General features: G+C 46.4%; 1 protein-coding gene across 1 annotated transcript in view; it reads right to left on the bottom strand.

Moving 5' to 3' along the window:
* NSG2 (neuronal vesicle trafficking associated 2) overlaps positions 1–22,589 on the bottom strand; it is a 102,552-nt gene that overhangs the window by 9,349 nt on the left and 70,614 nt on the right. Inside the window, exon 4 of the mRNA XM_040344555.1 lies at positions 21,643–21,753. Within this exon, the coding sequence (XP_040200489.1) occupies positions 21,643–21,753 (111 nt within the window). The remainder of the gene's footprint in view (positions 1–21,642; positions 21,754–22,589) is intronic.

The following is a 22,589-nucleotide window of genomic DNA, read 5'->3' as shown; positions in this document are numbered from 1 at the left end:
CGAGATACGCCTATTCACGAACGTCCGCTTGCCCGTCGCAGTAAAGATATGCCGTGTAAGGCATTTTCAGGCGTAAAGTTAGTCCAACAAAAAGCTGGCCTAGCCAATGTTAAGTATGGAAGTTGTTCCCGCGTCGAATTTTGAAATTTTACGTTGTTTGCGTAAGTCGTCCGTGAATGGGGCTGGGCGTAATTTACGTTCACGTCGAAACCAATAAGTCTTTGCGGCGTAATTTGGAGCATGCGCACTGGGATATGTCCACGGATGGCGCATGCGCCGTTCGTAAAAAAAAAACATCAATCACGTCGGGTCACAATTAATTTGCATAAAACACGCCCACCTCTTCACAATTTGAATTAGGCGCGCTTAGGCCGGCACATTTACGCTACGCCGCCGTAACTTAGGACACAAGTGCTTTGTGAATACAGCACTTGCCTCTCTAACTTACGGCGGCGTATCGGAAATACAATACGCTATGCCGGCTCAAACATACGCCACCCTACGTGAATTTAGCTAAGTATCACACCATGAGAACCATGTACCCACTAATATACAGCCTGCATCCCATGTCAGCAGTGTGATGCCACCCGATTATTTTCAGTAGCAGCATCTCTTATCACTAATTTCTTCTCCCTTTCTCTCAGCCCCATTATTCATATTCAGAACAACAGCACCCCCAATTGACTGACAGTAGGCACAGTATACAGAACAAGATGGCGTACAATAGGGAACTTAAAGCGCAGTGTACTAAATGATGGTGATGTAAAAGAGGTACTGTATAACACATTGTACAGAATGAGGTAATATGAAATCTGTAATATGCAGTGCGGTGCACAGAATGACATGGTGTGAAGGAACTACAGTGCAACATACAGAATAAATGGACATGGAAAAAAGAACGTTTAGAATAAGGAGATGTGGAATCAAGAATGTATAGGGCAATATACAGAATGAGGTGGTCAAGAATAGGTAACATACAGTGCAGTGTATAGAATGAGGTGACGTGGAATAGGGAATGTACAGTTCAGCATTAAAAATTGTGAAAAGTATAATAAACCGCGCACCCGCGCACCCTACTAATATGTGTAATATGGGGGGGCGTGGCTTGCAGCCGATGGAGTAGGACGCTCTGAGCTCTAGCTCCGCCGGGTATCCTGAAATTGATCCTGAACCACTTATCCTACACTGCCGCAGACCCTGCTACTCGACTTCCCGGCTCTCAGACAGGCTTACTGCCCTACAGGGAACCGGTGACAGCGTGCAATCATGTCCCGGAGGGGGAAAGACTCCTCGTCTGCGGCGGACCATGCCGCGCAAGATGGCGCCCGCTCCACGCGCTCAGCAAAGGAGGCAGCCATTCGGCTTTTCACCAAGCCAGGAGCCAAGGATATCCCTCCCAGATCGGACCTCCAGCTCACAGACCGCTCGGAGCATGAGGAGATGGAAGCCTCTGGACTAGTCTGGTCCGACGATGCAGCGGACACTACAGCCTGGGACGCAGTGAGTACACAGGCCCCCCTTCCCACAACTGTGGAGGAGCCGGGTCCCTCGGGGCCTACAGCGGAACCCACTCTAAGGGATGTACTAACGGCTGTTACATCCTGCAAAGTCGCCATCACTGCCCTGACCACTGAGATTAAGGGGGTGAAAATTGAGGTTAACCTCCTCAGGCATGATATGCAAAAGCTCCGCGACCGCACCGCTGACTTGGAGGGGAGGATGAGCAATGTGGAGGATGATGTGGCGCCATTACTGAGGGAGGTTCAGCATTTACAGTCTCACTCCTCTGGCCACACTGCCCGTTTAGAGGACATGGAAAACAGACTGAGGAGGAATAATATAAGGGCAGTGGGGATCCCCGAAAGAGCGGAAGGGAAGAACCCAGTAGCCTTCATAGAAGGCTGGCTGATTGATACATTTGGGGTCCAGGCCTTCTCAAAAATGTTCGCGGTGGAAAGGGCTCACAGAGTCCCGGCTAGACCTTCTAGGCCTGGGGCACCCCCGCGCCCATTTCTCTTTAAACTCCTGAACTTTAAAGACCGAGATGCTATTTTACAGTGTGCCAGAACCAAGGGCGACCTCATGAAAATTGATAATACCAGGATATCCTTTTATCCAGATTTTTCTGCGGAGGTGCAGCGTCGCCGGGCCCAGTTCACTGATGTCAAGAGGCGCCTCAGAAAATACGAGGTGATATACGCTATGCTCTATCCTGCTAAACTGCGTGTTGTTGCTAATAACGAAACCCACTTTTTTGAAAATCCCGCCGCTGCGTCTGCCTGGCTAGACAGAATGGAACACTCGCTGAGAGGGGCGCCCCCTCCTGTTCGTTGAAGCTTCTTCTACATCAGCACGACTGTCAAGAGTTTATCCCTGTTTGAGGTTGAGTTTTGAGGGAGAGTTTTGAATCTGCACACAGCTTTTTGTTATATGTTCCTGTAAAGGCGGATAGATGGAACTCTGGAAGACACCATTTTGTTGCGTCCTGATGTGAAGAGCAAGGATGCAAGCTCCTTCGATCGTTGGGCTATATCGAGACGTTGGGGCCCCCCAGGTTTCCCACTTGTCCTGCGAGGACCAGCCCGTGCAGCAAGGCTGTGCTCCGCTTTTGCTGCTTTATTTTGCTCACCCGTTTTTTATTTGTTTTCTTGTCCCCTTTTTCTTTTTGATTTTGTTTTTTTTTTTCAGCCTGTTGCCGGTACTTTCCTGCGGACTCAAGACATGGTGTGTCTAATACCTGTCATCTACATAGACTTCTACGAGTGTTAACGGGGGGTGGTATGTACTTAATTACTTGTGCTGGTATATATGATACGTACTGGTCTGTATATAAGACCTTATGGCGAGTATGGAGGCTACCTTTGCACCTTGGGCCTTATATAGTACTGTTGTTATGCCTGCAAATGCAGTACCTCAAGCTTATTATTACTGTCCTTTTAGAATATGGCGGTTGAATTGAATATTGTGTCCTGGAATGTGCGGGGGCTGAGTGACGGGGTGAAGAGAGTTGCCCTGTTCACTGCTTTGAAAAAACATGCGGCAGCGGTTGTTTGCCTGCAGGAAACACACCTGCAGCCTGATACTCTGACGGCCCTTAAAAGAAGCTCTTACCAAATTCAGTTTCACTCTACCCATACTGCATATTCCAGAGGCGTTAGCATTCTCATAGCCAACACCACTCCCTTTGCGCTGATTCAATCAGTTATTGATGACCAGGGTCGATACGTGTTTCTGCTCTGTAAAGTGATGGGAGTATGTTGTATCATTGCCAATTTGTATATACCCCCCCCATACGCGCCCGAGTGCTTAATTAGGCTAGCTCAATTTATGTCCCTGCACTCTAATGTTCCAATATGGGTGATGGGCGATTTTAATAATGTAATCAACAGATGTCTGGACAGATTTTCGCCACGGGCGGGGCCCGGGGCAAGTGTGGGGGGCATGACTCCATTTGCTAAACTGATCAATGAGTTGGGCTTACGGGACATTTGGAGGGAAAAAAACCCCGGGGTACGGATGTACTCCTGTTACTCAGCTACTTACCATTGCTTGTCACGTATTGACCTTTGCTTGGGGAATGAAAGGGCACAAGATAGGACAGCGTCAGCTTTCTATGCCCCTAGGAATATCTCAGACCATTCCCCCCTTGTGATAGGTGTTAGGTTTGCCCAACGACCACAGCCTAGACTATGGAAGGTAAATCCGTTCTGGTATGAACTGTTCCCCGTACCTGACCCGATCTCCAAGGAAATCTCCGAGTTTCTAGCGGTTAATAAAGGCACAGCCGACCTCACAGTGGTATGGGACACTTTGAAGGCCCGCTTAAGGGGGCTTATCATTAAACAGATATCCAACATTAAGTCTAAAACCAAGGAATGGGAAAATACGGTTATGACTATGGCAGGGGAGGCAGAGATACAGTACGTTCGGGATCCCACGGATATTACAGAAAGGAAATGGTTAGAGGCCCAAAATCTATATCAACAAGTCACATTGAATGCAGCCGAAAACAAACGCTTTTTTATCCAACAATCCTATTTTAATGAAGGGGAAAATACTGGGCACCTTCTGGCGGTGATCGCAAGATCGCAGCAGAGTAAGGCGCACATAGATACCATCCAGACACCGCTTGGGGACACGGTCCAAGACCAGGCCCATGTTGCCTCGGTCTTTACAGAATTCTTTAAGGACGTATACACATCCAAGGTGGATCCCACCGAGGAAGCGATCTCTGGCTACCTGGACCAGTGTGCCTTACCCAAGGCCACGGCCCAGGAAGTGCAGTTACTAAATGCCCCGCTTAAAGTAGAGGAGCTGTCACTGGCTGTGTCACAAATGGCGAATGGCAAGGCGCCGGGCACAGATGGGTTACCCATAGAAACGTACAAGAGATATGGAGGAACACTTTTGCCAGAGCTGCTGGGAGTACTCAATGCATCCTTTGAGACAGGTCGACTGCCGGCCTCTATGGGTGAAGCTGTGGTAGTGGTACTTCCTAAACCAGGCAAGGACCCCTTGCAGCCCGACTCTTACAGGCCTATATCATTACTAAACACAGATGTTAAAATTCTGGCACGGGTGTTAGCAACTAGACTTTCCACGGTGATAGCCAGGCTGGTTCATGTGGACCAGTCGGGCTTCATCCCTGCTCGCTCCACGGCACTGAACATCAGGAGACTTTTCCTGAATCTCCAGCTGCCGGTGGAGAACCCGGGTCATAGAGCAATTCTCTCGCTCGACGCTGCCAAAGCTTTTGACAGCGTCGAGTGGAGATACCTCTGGTCGGTGTTGAATAAATTTGGTCTGGGGGAGAATTTTATCAAATGGATAAAACTTTTGTACGTGGCCCCAACGGCAAGAATTAGAATAAATGACGAATTGTCGGGGGCCTTTCCTTTGTTCCGGGGCACTAGACAGGGGTGCCCTTTGTCGCCCCTGCTCTTTGCCCTGGCGTTGGAACCCCTGGCCGCTAGGATACGTACGTCTCCGGATATAGTGGGGTTTCGACGCAGGCATGGAGAGACCAGACTGTCCTTGTATGCGGATGACGCACTACTGTATCTGGGGGACACGGAGGGGTCCCTGTTAGCTGCGATGCAACTCATCGAGAGTTTTGGTGAACTGTCTGGCTTTGCCATTAATTGGCATAAGTCAGTGCTCCTTCCTCTTGATGATAGGCCCTCGGAACTACCGGGGATAGCGACTAGAATACAAATGGTGGAATCTTTCAAATACCTGGGAATAATGGTGACTAAAGACCCAACGGAATATGTGTCCCTAAATCTTAAACCTCTACTGCACAAATTTAGAACTAAATGTTCTGCCTGGTGTAAGCTGCCTCTGTCGGTGACGGGACGAGTAAACCTGATCAAGATGATCTGGGCCCCACAGTTGCTATATATTTTGCACAATGCCCCAGTGTGGATCCCGAAGTGCTGGTTCCAGCGCATTGATTCCCAATTCAGGTCCCTTATTTGGAACAATCGGATTGCCAGAATAAAACTACATACCTTACAGTACCCTAAAGACCAGGGGGGAATGGCTGTTCCCCATGCACAGACCTACTTCTATGCAGCCCAACTACAACATTTTGTAGGTTGGGACCAGACAGAAATAACGGACCCCTCTAGGGCCCTGCTCATAGATCCAGCCACTTCATACACTGCAATGTCTCACATGGAAATGGGTTTCCCTGGGGTCCCGGCCACGTGCCCTACGGCTTGCCTTCTTAAGAAACTGTGGAACGCTGTCAGGAGGAGGATGGGGATCACGGGTTTCCTGCCTAGTACGCCTATTTGGCGGAATAGATTCTACACCGAGTTAGTTAAACTACGGGACTGCTCTAGATGGGAGGATGCGGGCATTCTATACTTAAACCAAATCTTTGATGGGGGGACCCTAAAATCATTCGAAAGGTTGAAGGAGGAATTCCCCTTATGGGGAGGAACACATTTTCAATACATTAGACTAGCCCACGCGATTAGAGCACAGGGTTATTGTTCCGCGCTGCGCCGGGAAGAGTCTCGTTTCTTGGGTTCAGTTTTTGCAGATACAGAGAAAAAGGGCTTTATTTCCAGGTCATATCAACAGCTACTCGCACCCATACAAGCACCCGATGTTCTTCCCTGTAGAGAGAAATGGGAGAATGACATAGGACCCATAGATGGGGACCAATGGGAGCAAATACTGAGTACTGGCCCCTTGGTTTCAGTCTCGGCGGCCCAAAGACTGTCACATCTATTTATTCTCCACAGAGTCTATAGAACTCCAGTACAATTACACCGGTGGGGTAGACGAGATACACCCATATGTCCCAAATGCCAGGCACATCCGGGAGACCTCATCCACATGCTTTGGAGGTGCCCCAAGTTAGTAAGGTACTGGAGTGCGGTGCTCAAAATTATTAACTCTACCTACCAGGTCCAGTTGCCGGTAAGCCCACTGGTGTGCTTGCTGGGGGGTATAGATGAGGACCTGTACCTGCCTCCTGTCTACACGGCCTTGCTTAGACTGCTATATTTGGCACGGAAACTTATAGCAAGATACTGGTTGTCTGCTCGGGTTCCGTCGAGCCGACAGTGGGCACAGGAGGTCAATAGGATCCTTATAAGGGAGAAGAACACATACCTGCATAGAAAGGCACCACAGAAGTTTGCCAACATATGGCAGGGATGGCTGGGGTCTCCGGAGGTTGCCCCTCCACAACTGGTACTTGATAGGCTGTTAATTGGTTAAAACCTTGGTTAAGTGGAAGAGTGCGATGGGGTCATCTCTATAAATTACCAGGTGAGAGGTAATTGGGCTAAGTGATCTAGTGAAGGCTGTACCTATGGCATCAGGCCGGCTGGTTTTTCCCCCTACTGTGTGTTTTTTTTTTTTTTTTTTTTTTTTTTTTCTTCCCCCCCTTTTTTTGTTTGTATAATATGTTTAAAGTGCCTACAGTTGGAGCACCAGATGTACGGAAAGATCGCATAAGAACTACTGCAGTGTTAATGTATTGCTCCTAGGCTTTATGCTTAAATAGCTTTGCCCCAGGTGTGGCACAGCTTTCTTTAGGTCATTTAAATGCGATGTACATGTATGTTACTTTGTACTGCTACTGTTTTTCTTTTTTTCAAAATAAAAACTTTACTGATTTAAAAAAAAAATATGTGTAATATATCAACATAAAATACAATTTGGGCCAATATCATTAACGACCACTAGATGTCTCTAGTGGATTAATATGAATTAATTACCATAAATATACGTGCAATCTAGTGAAAAAATTGACCTGGTCATTAAGGGGGCAAATCTTCCAGTCCTTTAGTGGTTAATCATCAAATTAAAGGATTAAACTGAATTGGATATCCTTTAATGGGCGGCAGTATATATGTATGGAGGCGACGTATCCGGTCATGTGACCCCTGATGATGTCAGATGTGCTGACGAAACGCATTGGATGTGGTCGAGCATGATACATCACTTCACCCTAGTAGAACGCAGGTGGAGCGCAATTCACATCCCTGCTTCCACTTAATTTTTTTAAAATTGTACTTGTTTAAGTGCTATTTTTTTAAATAAACCATAAGGATTTCACTATGGAAGGCTATTTCTTTCTTCCAATGCCTTACTGGTGACTGGAGACCTGTGAGTTAATCCAGGGAGATTATCTGCTGTATGTGACTCCTGTAATGGGAGTCATATGGATTCAGTGAGTAGGCTGTGTGACAGGTGTTGGTGGAGGAACATCCATAGTCATTTTATTGCTGGATCAATACAAATTTAAGCACATCCGAAATCCCTTGATGGAATTGGACACTGCACTTTTTTATGTTTTTTTTTAACACTGCACTTTTAACCTTAATACCCACTGGAGGAATCCAGGGGCAGTTACATGTGTATTTGATATGCACTTATGCAATTTAGAGCATGTCATTTTATGAGACTACACTAGATTGCACGTATATTTATGGTAATTAATTCATGTTAATCCACTAGAGACATCTAGTGGTCGTTAATGATATTGCACCAAATTGTATTTTATGTTGATATATGTTTTCACATATTCGTAGGGTGTGCGGTTTATTATAATTTTCACATTTTAAGGCGTCACCCTTACAACGTGCAGCCCCTATAATTGAATCAAATTAAAATTAGTAACTTTTGCGCAGGTAAGGGAATTATATAAAATGTTCCCCTTTAACTTTTACAGCACAATGTAAGAAATAAGGCTATGTGGGATAGAGAATGTATAGTGTAGTATGTAGAATGAGACAGTGTGGAATAAGGAATGTACAGCACAGTGTACAGAAAAAGGCTGTTTGGCATAGGGAGTTTACAGTAAAATGTAATAAATAAGGCTATGTGGGATATTGTACAGCGTAGTGTGTAGAATGAGACAGTGTGGAGTAAGGAATGTGCAGTATACATCATAAGACTGTTTGGCATATGGAGTTTACAGCAAAGCATATGAAAATAAGGCTATGTGGGGTGTGGAATATGCAGCACAATGTGTAAAAATAAGGCTGTGGGGTATAAGGATGTACAGCACAGTGCACAGATTAAAACAGTGTTGCTTAGAGAATTTACAAAACAGTGTGCAGAATGAGGCATTGTAAAATAGGGAATGTACAGGCAGCGAAGTGTACAGAACCAGGCTGTATGGCATAAGGAATGTACAGCACAGTGCACAAAATAAAGCTGTGTGGCATAGGGAATGTACAACGCAAGTTATCACAACACACAGTAACACATTGAATATGTGTTTTGCAGTTCTTAATTTCACCCCAAGGCACTTTAGTGCACCTGTGTTACAGCTCACCACAATGCACAGATGTTAATGCTCTGTGCCTTATGCCACATACACGTTTTTCATGACGAGAAAACTGCCAATTTTTTGATTGGTCGTGAAAACCGGTCGTGTGTATGCTCCATAGCATTTTTCTCGACGAGAAAGCTACCCGCAAATAAATTAGAACCTGCTCTATTTTTTCTCGCCGTTTTTCCCGTCGCTCTTTTTCTCGTCGCGAAAATCGCTCGCATGTCTGCTTTTCCAAGGGGGAAAAAAACGCGCATGCTCAGAATCAAGTATGAGACGGGAGCGCTCGTTCTGGTAAAACTAGCGTTCGTCACGCTGTAACAGACGGAAAAGCATGCATCGTCTCTCACCAAACTTTTACTAACACGCGGTAACACGAAATTAGCAAAAGCGTCCCAAAGGGTGGCGCCATTCGAATGGAACTTCCCCTTTGTAGTGCCGTCGTACGTGTTGTACGTGTGTATGCAAGGCAGGCTTGAGAGGAACGAATCACGCTGAGAAAAACTTTTTGTTTTGCAGGACAGGAAAAATGAAAAAAAAATACGCGGCATTAGAGTTCACTTTTAAAAATAATGCAAGACCTATTCGTTTTGTGCATTGAGGTGCATTGACAGGCTATTCAAAATTAATGAGCTGCCTTGAAAAACACCACCAAGCACATGGAAAAGGTGTAAGGCGGAATTCACACTTATTTGATTCCTTGCAGTGTGTTAACACATGTCACACGTGTTAAGGCAGCCTATTCGTTCTAAATGGGCAGCCAACACATCACCATGAATCATTAGACATTCATGGCCATTTTTAATAGTGTGTATGTGATTTGTGGTGTGTTGCCCTCTGCTGTACAGTTTTCAGGGGGGCTATTTACAATGAATTGTACTATAACGCACTGCACATAGAGCAGGTGAATTGATGTGCATTACTAATCACGGTCTTAAAGCACATTGTTTGAACGCGCCCTTACAGATAGGAAAAGGTTTACTGCATACATACTATACCAAATAATCAAAAACATACTATAGCAAATGAAAGGGGTTGTAAAGGTAAAAAATGTTCCCCCTAAATAGCTTCCTTTACCTTACTGCAGTCCTCCTTCACTTACCTCATCCTTCCATTTTGCTTTTAAATGTCCTTATTTCTTCTGAGAAATCCTCACTTCCTGTTCTTCTGTCTGTAACTCCACACAGTAATGCAAGGCTTTCTACCTAGTGTTGAGTGTCGTGCTCGCCCCCTCCCTTGAGGGGGCGAGCAGGAGAGTCAGGACGCTCTCTACATTGCAGATAGAGAAATGAGTTGTGTGTTAGTGGGCGTCCTGACTCTCCTGCTCGCCCCCTCCCCCCTCAAGGGAGGGGGCAAGCATGACACTCCACACCGGGAAGAAAGCCTTGCATTACTGTGTGGAGTATCAGACAGAAGAACAGGAAGTGAGGATTTCTCAGAAGAAATCAGGACATTTAAAAGCAAAATCGAAGGATGAGGTAAGTGAAGGAGGACTGCACTAAGGTAAAGGAAGCTATTTAGGGCAATTTTTTTTTTACCTTTACAACCCCTTTAACATCAAGGTATATATTAGCATGTATGGTTTACAAGCCTCATTTGCTTTCTCAAATGCAAATGAACAATGTGGCTTACCACTGCGCATCACTGATCTGCTCCCTCCTCATGTAGATACAGCTCTAACGATTTCAAGCTCCACAACATTTATGAAGACTCTTCCTGAACCTGGAATGAGGTCCTCTTACAGCTAGTGCTTTTCTCCAGTAAGCTGCCTGACCCTTGTTGGATGCCTACAATCGCTGTTCCTGAGGTCTGGCAGGTGTCAAGAGTCTATTATCAACAACAACTTGTATAAGCAATAACATTTACATCATTTATAAGCATCGCTACATCACATACAACACAAAACAAGCACTGCCTGAGCTTCCCTCTAGTGTGCTGCCCCGTCCTAATGACGTTTGTTACGGCAAAATGCATTGGGCAGTGATGTAGTGATGTCTAAGGTTGATGTAAGTATTATTGATTATACAAGTAAAGAAGTTTCCCATATTACTACACTACGAAAGTCCCTTCTATGTTCTAATTTTCTGCATTAAACATTTACATCCAGGAGTTGCAAGGTGGCTTTATTCAAGGGGACCAGAGTTTGAGTGGCTGCGGGACAGCAATGCGCTAGAGAATCTCTGTGTGGGATCTGTCCATCTGGTAAGAAGCTTATTAAAGTATAACTAAAGGCAAAACTTTTTTGGGCGTTTTGGATTGAGTCACGATGGATTAGAAACCCTGTCAGCTTTTATTGCTGTCTGTGCCCCCATTAAGGAGATTCACTCTCTCTATTTGTCCTGTTTACCATGACTGGAGTATAGCTGATGTCCCCCGTATGCTCCCCTAAAAACCATAAACCCCAAATTATTTACCTTACCTTACTTAGTAAAACAAGCACGCCACACCTTCTGGATTAAAGGGCCATATGGCCCCTTTATTAACAAATAACAACATTTTATAAAAATAACTATATTTGGGGGAGTGGCTTGGTGCGCAATGGAGACGGCAGCTTGATCTAGGAGCTCTGTCGTTCTCACAGCCTGAGACCCGTCTCTCCGCACTAAAGCACCGCAGGATGCACATGAGATCGTTCCGCACCCCGCACACAAGATCCTGCCGTTCTTCGGTTGCCTGTAAGGGGAGAGATATCGCAGATATCTTCAAAAATCAATCGGCCTCCGAGAACGGCACAGCGAGAACCAAGATGGCGCCGCCGCACGTGGAGGAGGAATACAGTGAAGATTCCCAATCCGCCACAGAGGAGACCGGTAAGGGACACCTCCAGAATCATAGACCCCTCACCTACAGGGACATGACGGGCATAGCAGCAGACATAAAATCGACGTTCTCAGCGGCAATTACGGACCTAAAATCCAACCTCATGGTCCTTAATGGGAAGATGGAGGCGGCTGGGTTGGAGGGGAGACACAGGGACAGGGAGATTTGCAGACTGGAGAAGGTCTCTTACTCTCATGCTGAACACTTTATTGAAATAAACAGACATTTAGAAGACTTGGACAATAGAGGAAGGAAGTGTAATATAAGAGTAAGGGGGATCCCGGAGTCAGTAGAAGCTGACCAAGTCATGCTAGCACTGCAGAGAGTGTTCAACAGCTTGTTGGAGAGGCCTGAAGACACAGCCATAGACTTTGTGAGGGCTCACAGAGCTCTCAGAGCTAAGGGCCCTGATTCCCAGCCACCACATGACATAATCTGTTGTCTCCAAAGTTTTACCTTGAAGGAGGATATAATGAGGAAAGCTTGCAGGAATTAAAGAATAATCTATAATGGAGAAACGATAATGCTTTTTCAAGACCTTTCCCAAATCACTTTAAAAAACCGCAGAGCTCTGTGCCCCCTCCTAGACAAACTTAGAGAAAATGACCTGCGGTACACCTGGAGATTTCCGTTAGCTCTCCTGGTGAACTACAACGGCAAACAACACGTTCTGCGTTCTCCAGCAGACCTCACAGATTTTTGTACCGCTCTGCAATTAGACCTAGATGATCTCCCTGATTGATACCAAGAGTTCCGTCTGCCTCCCGTGGATAGAAGCCCTCCGGACTCCCCGCTGACATCCCCCGACAACAGATCCTCCAAGAGACTGAAAGCTTCCCACCGAGGAGGGTCCCTGGCTGGTTCCCAAGCAGGCACTCCCAACAACAAACCCCACTCATCCAGGGCCCTGGGTGATTTCTAAATGGAGAGATACTTCCCTATGTTTGGCACTGACAGCACCCCTGTTCTGAGACCCGAGGTTCATGTCAGCATCACCATTTACTCTGCTTGCAACTCCCCCTCCCCCGCGGACTACAAGTAGCCCAGCCCGCTGCATACCAACTAAAGTTTACTATTGACACCATGTTGGCTGTGGGGTGGGGAGCAGGCATGGCTGCTGGGTGCGCTGTGCAGGGGCTCCGTTCCTACAAGGCCTCGGTTCAACTCCTCCATCAAAGGACCTGGCGGTGTCCACACAACTGCAACCCCCGCATTTGGTTTAGGTTGGCCCTCATGGTGAACCTTCTTGGGGGGAGGGGGGACCCCAATCTCTGTCCTCATGGGAGTTATGCTACCGCATTATATACCACCGCACAATTTACGTTCGCTTGTTGGTATGGGAGGAGGTGGGGATTTACTGTGCTTTACCCTTCATCGCTTATGCTGATTTTTGTTTTTGGGTTTTTGTTCCTGAACCCCGGGCTCTGTTATGCCTTACTTAATAGGTACTTCGGGGTGCTCGGAGGAGACAGGAGGGGCATGTTCCAATGACACCTGATCCACTGACTCCCTTGTGTGTCTCCTCTCCCCTGTTGAGCATGCTCTGCTAAATTGTATATGTGCCTGTTCTCATGTTAAAGTTCTCCTTAAAGCGGGGGTTCACCCTATTAAAAAAAAAAAATATTAGAATAAAAATATTTTTTATTCTAGCATTACATTCGGCATCGTAGCGCGAGCTACAGTATGCCGGTCTTACATTTTTTATCCCCGTACTCACTGTGCTATTGTACATTGAAGATTCCGGGGAATGGGCGTTCCTATGGTGAGAGAAGGTGATTGACGGCCGGCCCTGGCACGTCACGCTTCTCCGGAAATAGCCGAAATAGGCTTGGCTCTTCACGGCGCCTGCGCATAGCCTGTGCGCAGGCGCCGGGAAGAGCCGAGACCTACTCCGGCTGTCTTCGGGGAGCGTGACGTGCCAGAGCCGGCCGTCAATCATCCTCCCTCTCCATAGGCACGCCCATTCCCCGCGGGAGTCGGAATCTTCAATGTGCAATAGCACAGTGAGTACGGGGATAAAAAATGTAAGACCGGCATACTGTAGCTCGCGCTACGATGCCGAATGTAATGCTAGACTGATGTTAAGGAGGGTGAACCACCGCTTTAACATTTGAATCCTGCGACTAATCCTGTAACTCTTGTACTATCCATCTTTGCCTAAGTAGTGCTGAGATGACCAAAATGTTGCACTTTTCTTGTTTTTTTTGTGTTTTGATTAGGCTGTGAGTCGACCACCTCAGATCACATCACTCTTACACTTGTTTATCCATTTTTCTTTTGGTGACTTCAGCCTAATTCTCAGCAGCCTTACCATCCCCCACATAGTGTGCCGCGGGGACCCTTGTTTGGCCCACCGCGACACACTACTTGAATATCCTTGAGACCGTATTAGGTTTAAAGGAAGATTACCTTGACTCCTTGAAATTCTTCCTTACTGGTACCTTTTCCTCTTCTCTTTATCCCTCACTTCCTCCCCTTCTTCCCTAACCCCTTGTCTTTCCCTTACCCTCAGCTCCAGCCTACCATTTTCTCTATCTACCTAGTGCCTCGCCGCTGCCCCAATAGAAGCTTAAGGTATTTGGGCACCCTATTTGTTTTGATTATAACTCTTACTTTTCTTTTCTTTTAGTAGTCGCTCCCACCAGCAGCGGCCTTCCACCTCTCCCTGCGTCCTCAAGATGGCATATTCATCTCTCGGCCGGAATCCTACGGTGATCTCGCATAATGCTAGAGGGTTCAATATACCCGAAAAGCGATCTACCCTCCTGAGGGAACTTAAAAAAGGTAAACCGAGGTTTGTTTTCCTACAGGAAACACATTTCAAAACTGCCCAAGTGCCAGGGCTCACTGACTCCTATTTTCCTGAAGCGTATCACGCCACAAACAATCTTGCAAAATCCAAAGGCGTCTCCATTTTATTAAGCAAACATGCTTCCTTTACCATATCAGACCAACTCCTGGACCGGAGGGAAGATTCATCTTCCTGAAGGGGAACTGTAATGGGGTGCCCCTCACGTTGGCCAACGTGTATTTTCCCGATTCTTCCCACCTTCTGCCGACATATGTTGTCCCTGCTTAAGGGCTTCAGCACGGGCTGTATAATTCTAGGCAGGGATTTCAACGTCCCACTGAACCCCCTAGTAGACACCTCTTCAATCTTCCATCACCTATAGGATTCTCAAGAGAATCAAAACTTTATTGGGGTCCATGCAACTGATAGACTCCTGGGGCTTTACACACCCAGAAGACAAGGACTACACCTTTCACTCCATTTCCCATAACCACCACTCCAGAATCTACTATATTTTTACGACCCAGAGAGACCTTCATTTGATCACAGACGCACACATAGGAATTCAATCTATTTCAGACCACGCCCCAACGTCACTATCCCTTAATCTGCACAGACCTCCTCCCAAACCCAATTCCTGGAGACTAAACCCATCCTTACTGACCGACCCGCAGCTACTCCCAGGCATTTCCTCATCCATTAGAGAATTCTTTAAACATAACGTCACACCTGACATTGATCCCCTGACAATCTGGGAAGCCCACAAACGCACAGTGAGGGGGGAGCTCATCAAATTGGGAACACATCGTAAAAGAGAAATGGAAAATGCCATCAGACTCCTCTCAGACAAAATTCATAAACTTGAAACACTCCACAAAAAAATCCCTCTCTGAAAGCTCGGCCTGCTTACTTCTCAATGCAAGGAAAGACCTCCAACAACTTCTAGACTTTAAAACCAAGCGACTCCTATTTTTCAAGAAGAAAATATACTACGATCATGGGGACAAATCGGTCAGATTCTTAGCTAAGGCCTTGAAAGACGCTAGTTTTTCACACAATATCATGGGCATACGAAACAAACAGGGCTCATTAGACGTCACCACAGACAAGATAGCCCAACATTTCCATGAGTACTATTCCAACCTGTATGGTCTTCCGGCCCAGGGACATCCCCCTAACTCCTCTAAGAATAGATGTCAGGCGATTCGGGATTATTTAGCAGACTCCAACCTCCCTGCTTTGCCAGAGGAGGTGATCCAACAACTAGAGTCCCCAATAGAGAACTCAGAACTGCAGTTAGTCATCAGAGATCTCAAAGCAGGAAAGAGCCCAGGCCCGGATGGTTTCACCTCCATTTATTATAAGACCTTCACAGAGATCATTGTAGATCCCTTACGGAAAGCCTTGAATTCTCTGGCCTCCCCTAGAGACATGCCACCCACATTTCTCTCGGCACACGTTGCTGTTTTGCCAAAACCGAACAAAGACCCCCAAGTCTGTGCTAGCTACAGGCCGTTAGACGTTAAGCTGCTGGCAAAAATATTAGCAAACAGGCTCAGACCATTCTTACATGACATCATAGGCCCAAATCAAGCTGGCTCCATGCCTGGCCCAGGAGTCCAGGGACAATGTCACCAAAGCACTTAATTTGATATATGCGGCACGCACCCGGAAGATCGAGGGCCGTCTCTTGTCCACTGACGCCGAGAAGGCCTTCGATCGAGTCGCATGGGACTATATGATGGATACATGCAAGCATATAGGGCTGGGGTCACATATGATGTCCTGGATTTCCGCGCTTTACAAAAATCCCTCAGCCCGAATTAAAGTTAATGGCTCCCTATCTGAGGCGTTCCAGATAAATAACGGTACCAGACAGGGTTGTCCCCTTTCGCCCCTCCTTTTTATTCTATCCCTCGAACCCTTCATCAGGAGAATCATCGCTGAGAGGGCGATACAAGGCTTTCCTCTGTCAGGCAGGGAATATAAAAATGCGGCATACGCAGATGACCTGCTTTTCTTTCTGACAAATCCCCAGACATCTCTACCATCTCTCATGGAGGAATTCTCTCTGTTTGGTTACATATCTAATTTAAAAATTAACTTCTCGAAATCGGAGGCGATGAACATTAACATATCAGCACACTCACTAGAGACACTTAAATCCACTTGCCCCTTTAGGTGGGAACCGGCTGCTCTTAGGTACCTGGGTGTGTGGTTAACATCGGACATAACACAAATTTATGAACGTAACTTCCCACCCATCCTTAAGATAATAGACAAGGACTTGAAGAGTTGGCATACCTGTAACTTTTCCTGGTTCGGTAGGGCAGCCATATGCAAAATGACCATTTTACCAAAACTCCTATATTTATTCCGCAACCTACTGGTCAGAATCCCTTTAAAATTCTTCAAAACTATATCCTCACTCCAACAGAAATTCATCTGGGCCCACAAGCCCCCAAGAATTAAAGTTAAATTATTGGCACTGCCCAAACATAGGGGAGGTATGGGTATCCCTGACTTTAAAAACTACTACTTCGCAGCTCATGTCACCAGAATTATTGATTGGCACTGTCACCACAAACTTAAGGACTGGATACAAATAGAAGAGGACATAAGCCCCATTCCCCTGTGTTTCTCCCCGTGGATACCTTGGACCAATTACCCTACCTCCCTAAAAATACACCCATTGCTAGGAACCACGTTAGGAGTCTTCCATAAGCTGTTGAAGACCACCACTAAGCCGATTGTCACCTCTGTTCAATAATCCTGACTTTCCCCCAGGGTTGGAGAATTGTTTTCTCCGTCCCCCCAATCTCACCAGACCTCTACTTGCCATGGATTGCTTCCATGATGCTGTGTTTAAGGACTTTAGTGCCCTTAAATTAGATTTTGACACACCAGACCTACCTCTTTGGACCTACTTCCAAGTGAGGAGCTACCTAAACCGCCCCTCTAGGAGACATAACTTTAGCAGGGAGCCCACGGAGATGGAGTCGGTGTGCCTGGCAGGCGAGCCCATACAAAAAACAACCTCCATCTCTTATGTTTGGTTAAGAGATCAGCCGGTCAGCGGAGATGACAGATTCAGGGATAGATGGTCGCAAGCTCTGGATGTCCCGATTTCGGGGTCTCAGTGGAAGAGATCCTGTATTCTTGCTCACAAATGCTCCTTGAGCACCAGAACGCAGGAAACTGCTTACAAATTGCTCACCCACTGGTACGCTACGCCGGTAAAACTACATTCCGGATTCCCACAGACACCTGATACATGCTGGAGATGTGGCGAAGGCAGGGGCACCCTCCTCCACATTTGGTGGCAGTGCCCCCTGATTGCTCCCTTTTGCTCCACTTTTGGACTTCTCTATCACCCCAAGGTAGAACATCCTCTGTACTTCCTCTGCTAAAGCCCGTCTGTGGGCCTCTGGATTACGATAAGGCTTCAGCCACACTTGAACCTTGGTGTCAGTGACATGTCATATTTAATTACATTTGTGCAGCCTGGCAACTCTGAAAAGAAGTCTTTATTGCACTGTAGAAACTCTCTTATTGCCTGCTGTTGGGACACTGACATAGACTCTGGTATCTGAACCTCACTATGCCTTCCTCTTTCTTTAGTGGCTGATCACCCAGGGCTAGCAGGGCTTCCCTGTTTTTCCATGCTTTAATTAAATTTACATGATAGATCTGTTCTTTATTCCACCTGTCTGGTTGGTATACCTTATAGTTGACCTCCCCAACCTTTTCCCACTATTCAGATGGCCGGTCCCCTGGTGAGCACCGGCCATCTGAATAACAGCAGTTGGTTTGTTTTGGAAGTGTCTATCAGAGCCAACAGCTCTGATAGGCTTCCCGATTACAGCCAGGGGGGGCTTTAATCGACTTCCAAATAGTTAACCAGGGGACGCACAGGGTGTGCGTTCCCTGGTTAACACTGACACGCGTCTCAGCCAATCAGGTTCACCGGGTCTGGTTACCGGTAACCTGATTGGCTGAAGCGACATCGAGGGCGGGAGAAGACATCGAGGGACAGTGGAGGGAGGATGGCTGACCCAAGAAAGGTAAGTGCCGGTTGGGGGGGGGCAATCTGGTGGTATTTGAGGGGCAATCTGGTGGCATCTTACAGGGAAAACTGGCGGTTTTTGAGGAGGAAAACTGGCGGCAATTTATAGGCACAGTGGCGACAATTGATGGCATGGCACAGTGGCGACAATTGATGGGCACAGTGGCTGCGCTTGATGGCATGGCACAGTGGCGACAATTGATGGGCACAGTGGCTGCGTTTGATGGCATGGCACAGTGGCGACAATTGATGGGCACAGTGGCGACAATTGATGGCACAGTGGCGACAATTAATGGCACAGTGGCTGCATTTGATGGCATGGCACAGTGGCTGCGTTTGATGGCATGGCACAGTGGCGACAATTGATGGCATGGCACAGTGGTGACAATTTATGGAACAGTGGTGACAATTGATGGCACGACACAGTGGCGACAATTGATGGCACGGCACAGTGAAGACAAGTGATGGCACATGACAGTGGCAACAATTGATGGCATGGCACAGTGGCGACAATAGATGGCTCGGCACAGTGGCGACAATTGATGGCATGGCACAGTGGCGACAATTGATGGCACAGTGGCGACAATTGATGGGCACAGTGGTGACAATTGATGGGCACAGTGGCTGCATTTGATGGCACAATGGCGACAATTGATGGGCACAGTGGTGGCAATTGATGGGCACAGTAGCTGCGTTTGATGGGCAAAGTGAGGCTGCAATTTTTATTTTATTTTTGTTTGTTTGCGCCCCCCCCCCCCCAATAAATTTGAGCACCAGCCGCCACTGGAACCCAGAGCCAAATGAGTTGTGCTTATGTTTTGAGCAAAAAGCCCCATCTCTCGTCTCCTCTCTGGAATAATTCACCTAAAGGGGATACAGGTTAGGTCAGTGTTTTTCAACTCCAGTCCTCAAGGCGCACCAACAGGTCATGTTTTCAGGCTTTCCATTATTTTGCACAGGTGATTTGATCAGTTTCACTGCCTTAGAAATCACCACAGGCGTTTCATCTAAATGAAATCCTGAAAACATGACCTGTTGGGGCGCCTTGAGGACTGGAGTTGAGAAACACTGGGTTAGGTAATAACATAACCCTGAATATGAGCTGCAACACAGTGGCCAAAACCATACAGCGGTTTAACAGGACAGGTTCCACTCAGAACAGGCCTTGTCATGATCGACCAATGAGGTTGAGTGCACGTGCTCAGCGTCCTATACAGAGGTTGTCTTTGGGAAATAGACACACACTCTCGCTCCACAATACTGTAATTTTTCTCTGCCGGGGTGAGCTTCCGACATAAATAGAGAAGTTCTTCTTCACTTACCACTTGTGACATGACAAAGCCCAGACCAATATTTGAGGAATGGGTTTGGACCACAAACTCTTTGCTGAAGTCTGGGGCCACTAACACAGGCTTTTTACACAGGGCCTCCTTCAGACTTTGGAAAGCTGCTTCAGCCTCAGGATTCCACTTAATCGCTACCTAGTAAGAACCTTTCTAGGCATGGTGGGGTATTATCAGAGGTTCATCCAAAACTCTGCTAAGTTGGCAGCTCCCTTAACTGACCTCACCAAGGGAAAAGGCTCCCTTGGTGAGGTCAGTTAAGGGAGCTGCCAAATTAGCAAAGTTTGAGATGAACCTCTGATAATATCCCACCATGCCTAGAAAGGTTCTTACTTGTTTATTGGTGGCAGGAGTAGAACAGTCTTTAATGGCTTCTACCTTATGGACTGGGGTTTGATGAGGTCCCGCCCAATGGTGTATCCAAGATACCAGGCTTCTTCTAACCCTATGGCACACTTCTTTGGGTTTGCGGTTAAACCAGCATTTCTGATAGAATTAATGACAGGCTGGACTTTGGGTAGGTGACTTTCCAAATCTGTGCTCCAAATAACCACATCATCTAGATAGGTGGCAGAATAGCGTTGATGTGGTCTAAGAATCTCATCCATCATCCACTGGAATGTAGCGGGTGCTCCATTTAACCCAACCGAAGGGCAACCGCACATACTTCCATAAGCCTCCTGGAGTTGCAAAGGCATTTTTATTTTGCTTTCTCTGTCAGGGGAACCTGCCAATACCCTCTAATGTGTCAAGAGTGGTTATGTACCTGGAAGGGCCTAGCTTCTCCATTAATCTATCAACACAGGGCATGGGATAGGTATCAAACATTGACACTTTGTTTTGTTTCCAGAAGTCATTGCAAAATCTTAAGAAGGACCCATCTAGTTTGGGAACCAAGACAATAGGACTACACCACTCACTTTTGGACTTTTCTATCACCCCAAGGTAGAACATCCTCTGTACTTCCTCTGCTAAAGCCCGTCTGTGGGCCTCTGGATTATGATAAGGCTTCAGCCACACTTGAACCTTGGTGTCAGTGACATGTCATATTTAATTACATTTGTGCAGCCTGGCAACTCTGAGAAGAAGTCTTTATTGCACTGTAGAAACTCTCTTATTGCCTGCTGTTGGGACACCGACATAGACTCTGGTATCTGAACCTCACTATGCCTTCCTCTTTCTTTAGTGGCTGATCACCCAGGGCTAGCAGGGCTTCCCTGTTTTTCCATGCTTTAATTAAATTTACATGATAGATCTGTTCTTTATTCCACCTGTCTGGTTGGTATACCTTATAGTTGACCTCCCCAACCTTTTCCAGTATTTCATAGGGTTCTTGCCACTTAGCTAGGAACCGAGGCATCCCTGGGAGATCAGCTCCAACATGCACAAATCCTTTTTGGGGTCCAGGTCCTGCTTGGGCTGGGGGACCTCTGGCCATGGAGCTTTTCACAGTACATACAGGACTTTACTCCTGCTGAGGAGTCACTGTTTGAAATCAGTTTATTCTTCACTTTAAAGAGGGTGTTTTTTGTAGTAATCAGTTACAGTTTGCTACCATTTTTTTTTTTTGGAGTATCCCAAGGCTCACCCTCACCCTATCCCAGTTCTTTCAGCCAACTGAACTGCAAAAAGACATGTACAGCTTGTTTTCTGACTCGAGTCACTGTGAACTACCATGTGCCTGGCTGCTGTGTACCCATCAGGGAATGGGACCTGGGACCTGAGACCAAACAACCAGACCAGTCCTGGGTCTGTTCTACACATATGCTCACATTCCATATCTAGAAACACATGTTTCATAAAATTATTAGTTTGTGCATACCTTGTAGACAAATCCGTCTGGGCAGCTGTGATCGTATGTGAAGGCTTTGTACACCACAAGGAACACTATGCAGGCGAGGAATGCAAGTGCCAGGCTTATCAGGATTGTGACCTAGAGAAAAAAGAAAAAAAAAGATATATGTAAAATTTTATGTTCTTTAAGCCATGTGCAATACTCACCTGTGAAACAAAATAAAAAATCTGTGCTGTCACATCCTAGATATAATTATTGGATCATACTGATGTATTTATTTGGCAAATACTTCAATGGAAAAGATGTTTTCAAGTGGCTGTTTTGCCCCTGGGATGGAAAACAGGGACTGAAAAGATTACAATCAATAGGAGGAAATTGACAGCTTCCCTCTCACATAGCCAAAGAATGAAGACAAGTAAGCATCATTAGGGCCTGAGTGTTCTTTCTGATCTTCTTGGAACCTGACATCACGTCTTTCTTTGCATGGCCTTTTCATAATGCACCATGAATTAAATTACACAGAGCATCTCAAGGTTTTCAAAAGATAGAAAGCTTTTAAAGAGGTTTGTACTTTCAGAACATCTGCTCAAAAGCAGTCTGTCGATTAAGAGATCATGTAAAACCAGAGAATCCACCCACCAGCACAAAAAATATGTCATATCCTATCCTAATAAATCATTATTGGAAAACCCACATTTAACCCCTCCTACACTTTCTGATCTCACTTTACTGAAAGACCCGCCTACTTGTCCTACTTTTTGTTTTTCATGGCTCGCTGCCTCTGCCATTGGAAAATGTTCAAATCTAGCATTATATACTACAATGCATTGCTTCCCCAACTGTCAGATGCACCTTCTTTGTGAAAGGCAAAGGACAAGTCATGCTTTTCTAAAGATAGACAGAAAGGCTGAGGAAGAGTGGTTGCATAGTAGAGATGGGCGAATGGTTCGGCCCAAGCATGAGTTCAGGCTGAA

Source organism: Rana temporaria, chromosome 3 (genome assembly GCF_905171775.1).
Source record: "Rana temporaria chromosome 3, aRanTem1.1, whole genome shotgun sequence".
NCBI classification, from domain to species: domain Eukaryota; kingdom Metazoa; phylum Chordata; class Amphibia; order Anura; family Ranidae; genus Rana; species Rana temporaria.
This window is presented reverse-complemented; position numbering and strand designations above follow the sequence as displayed.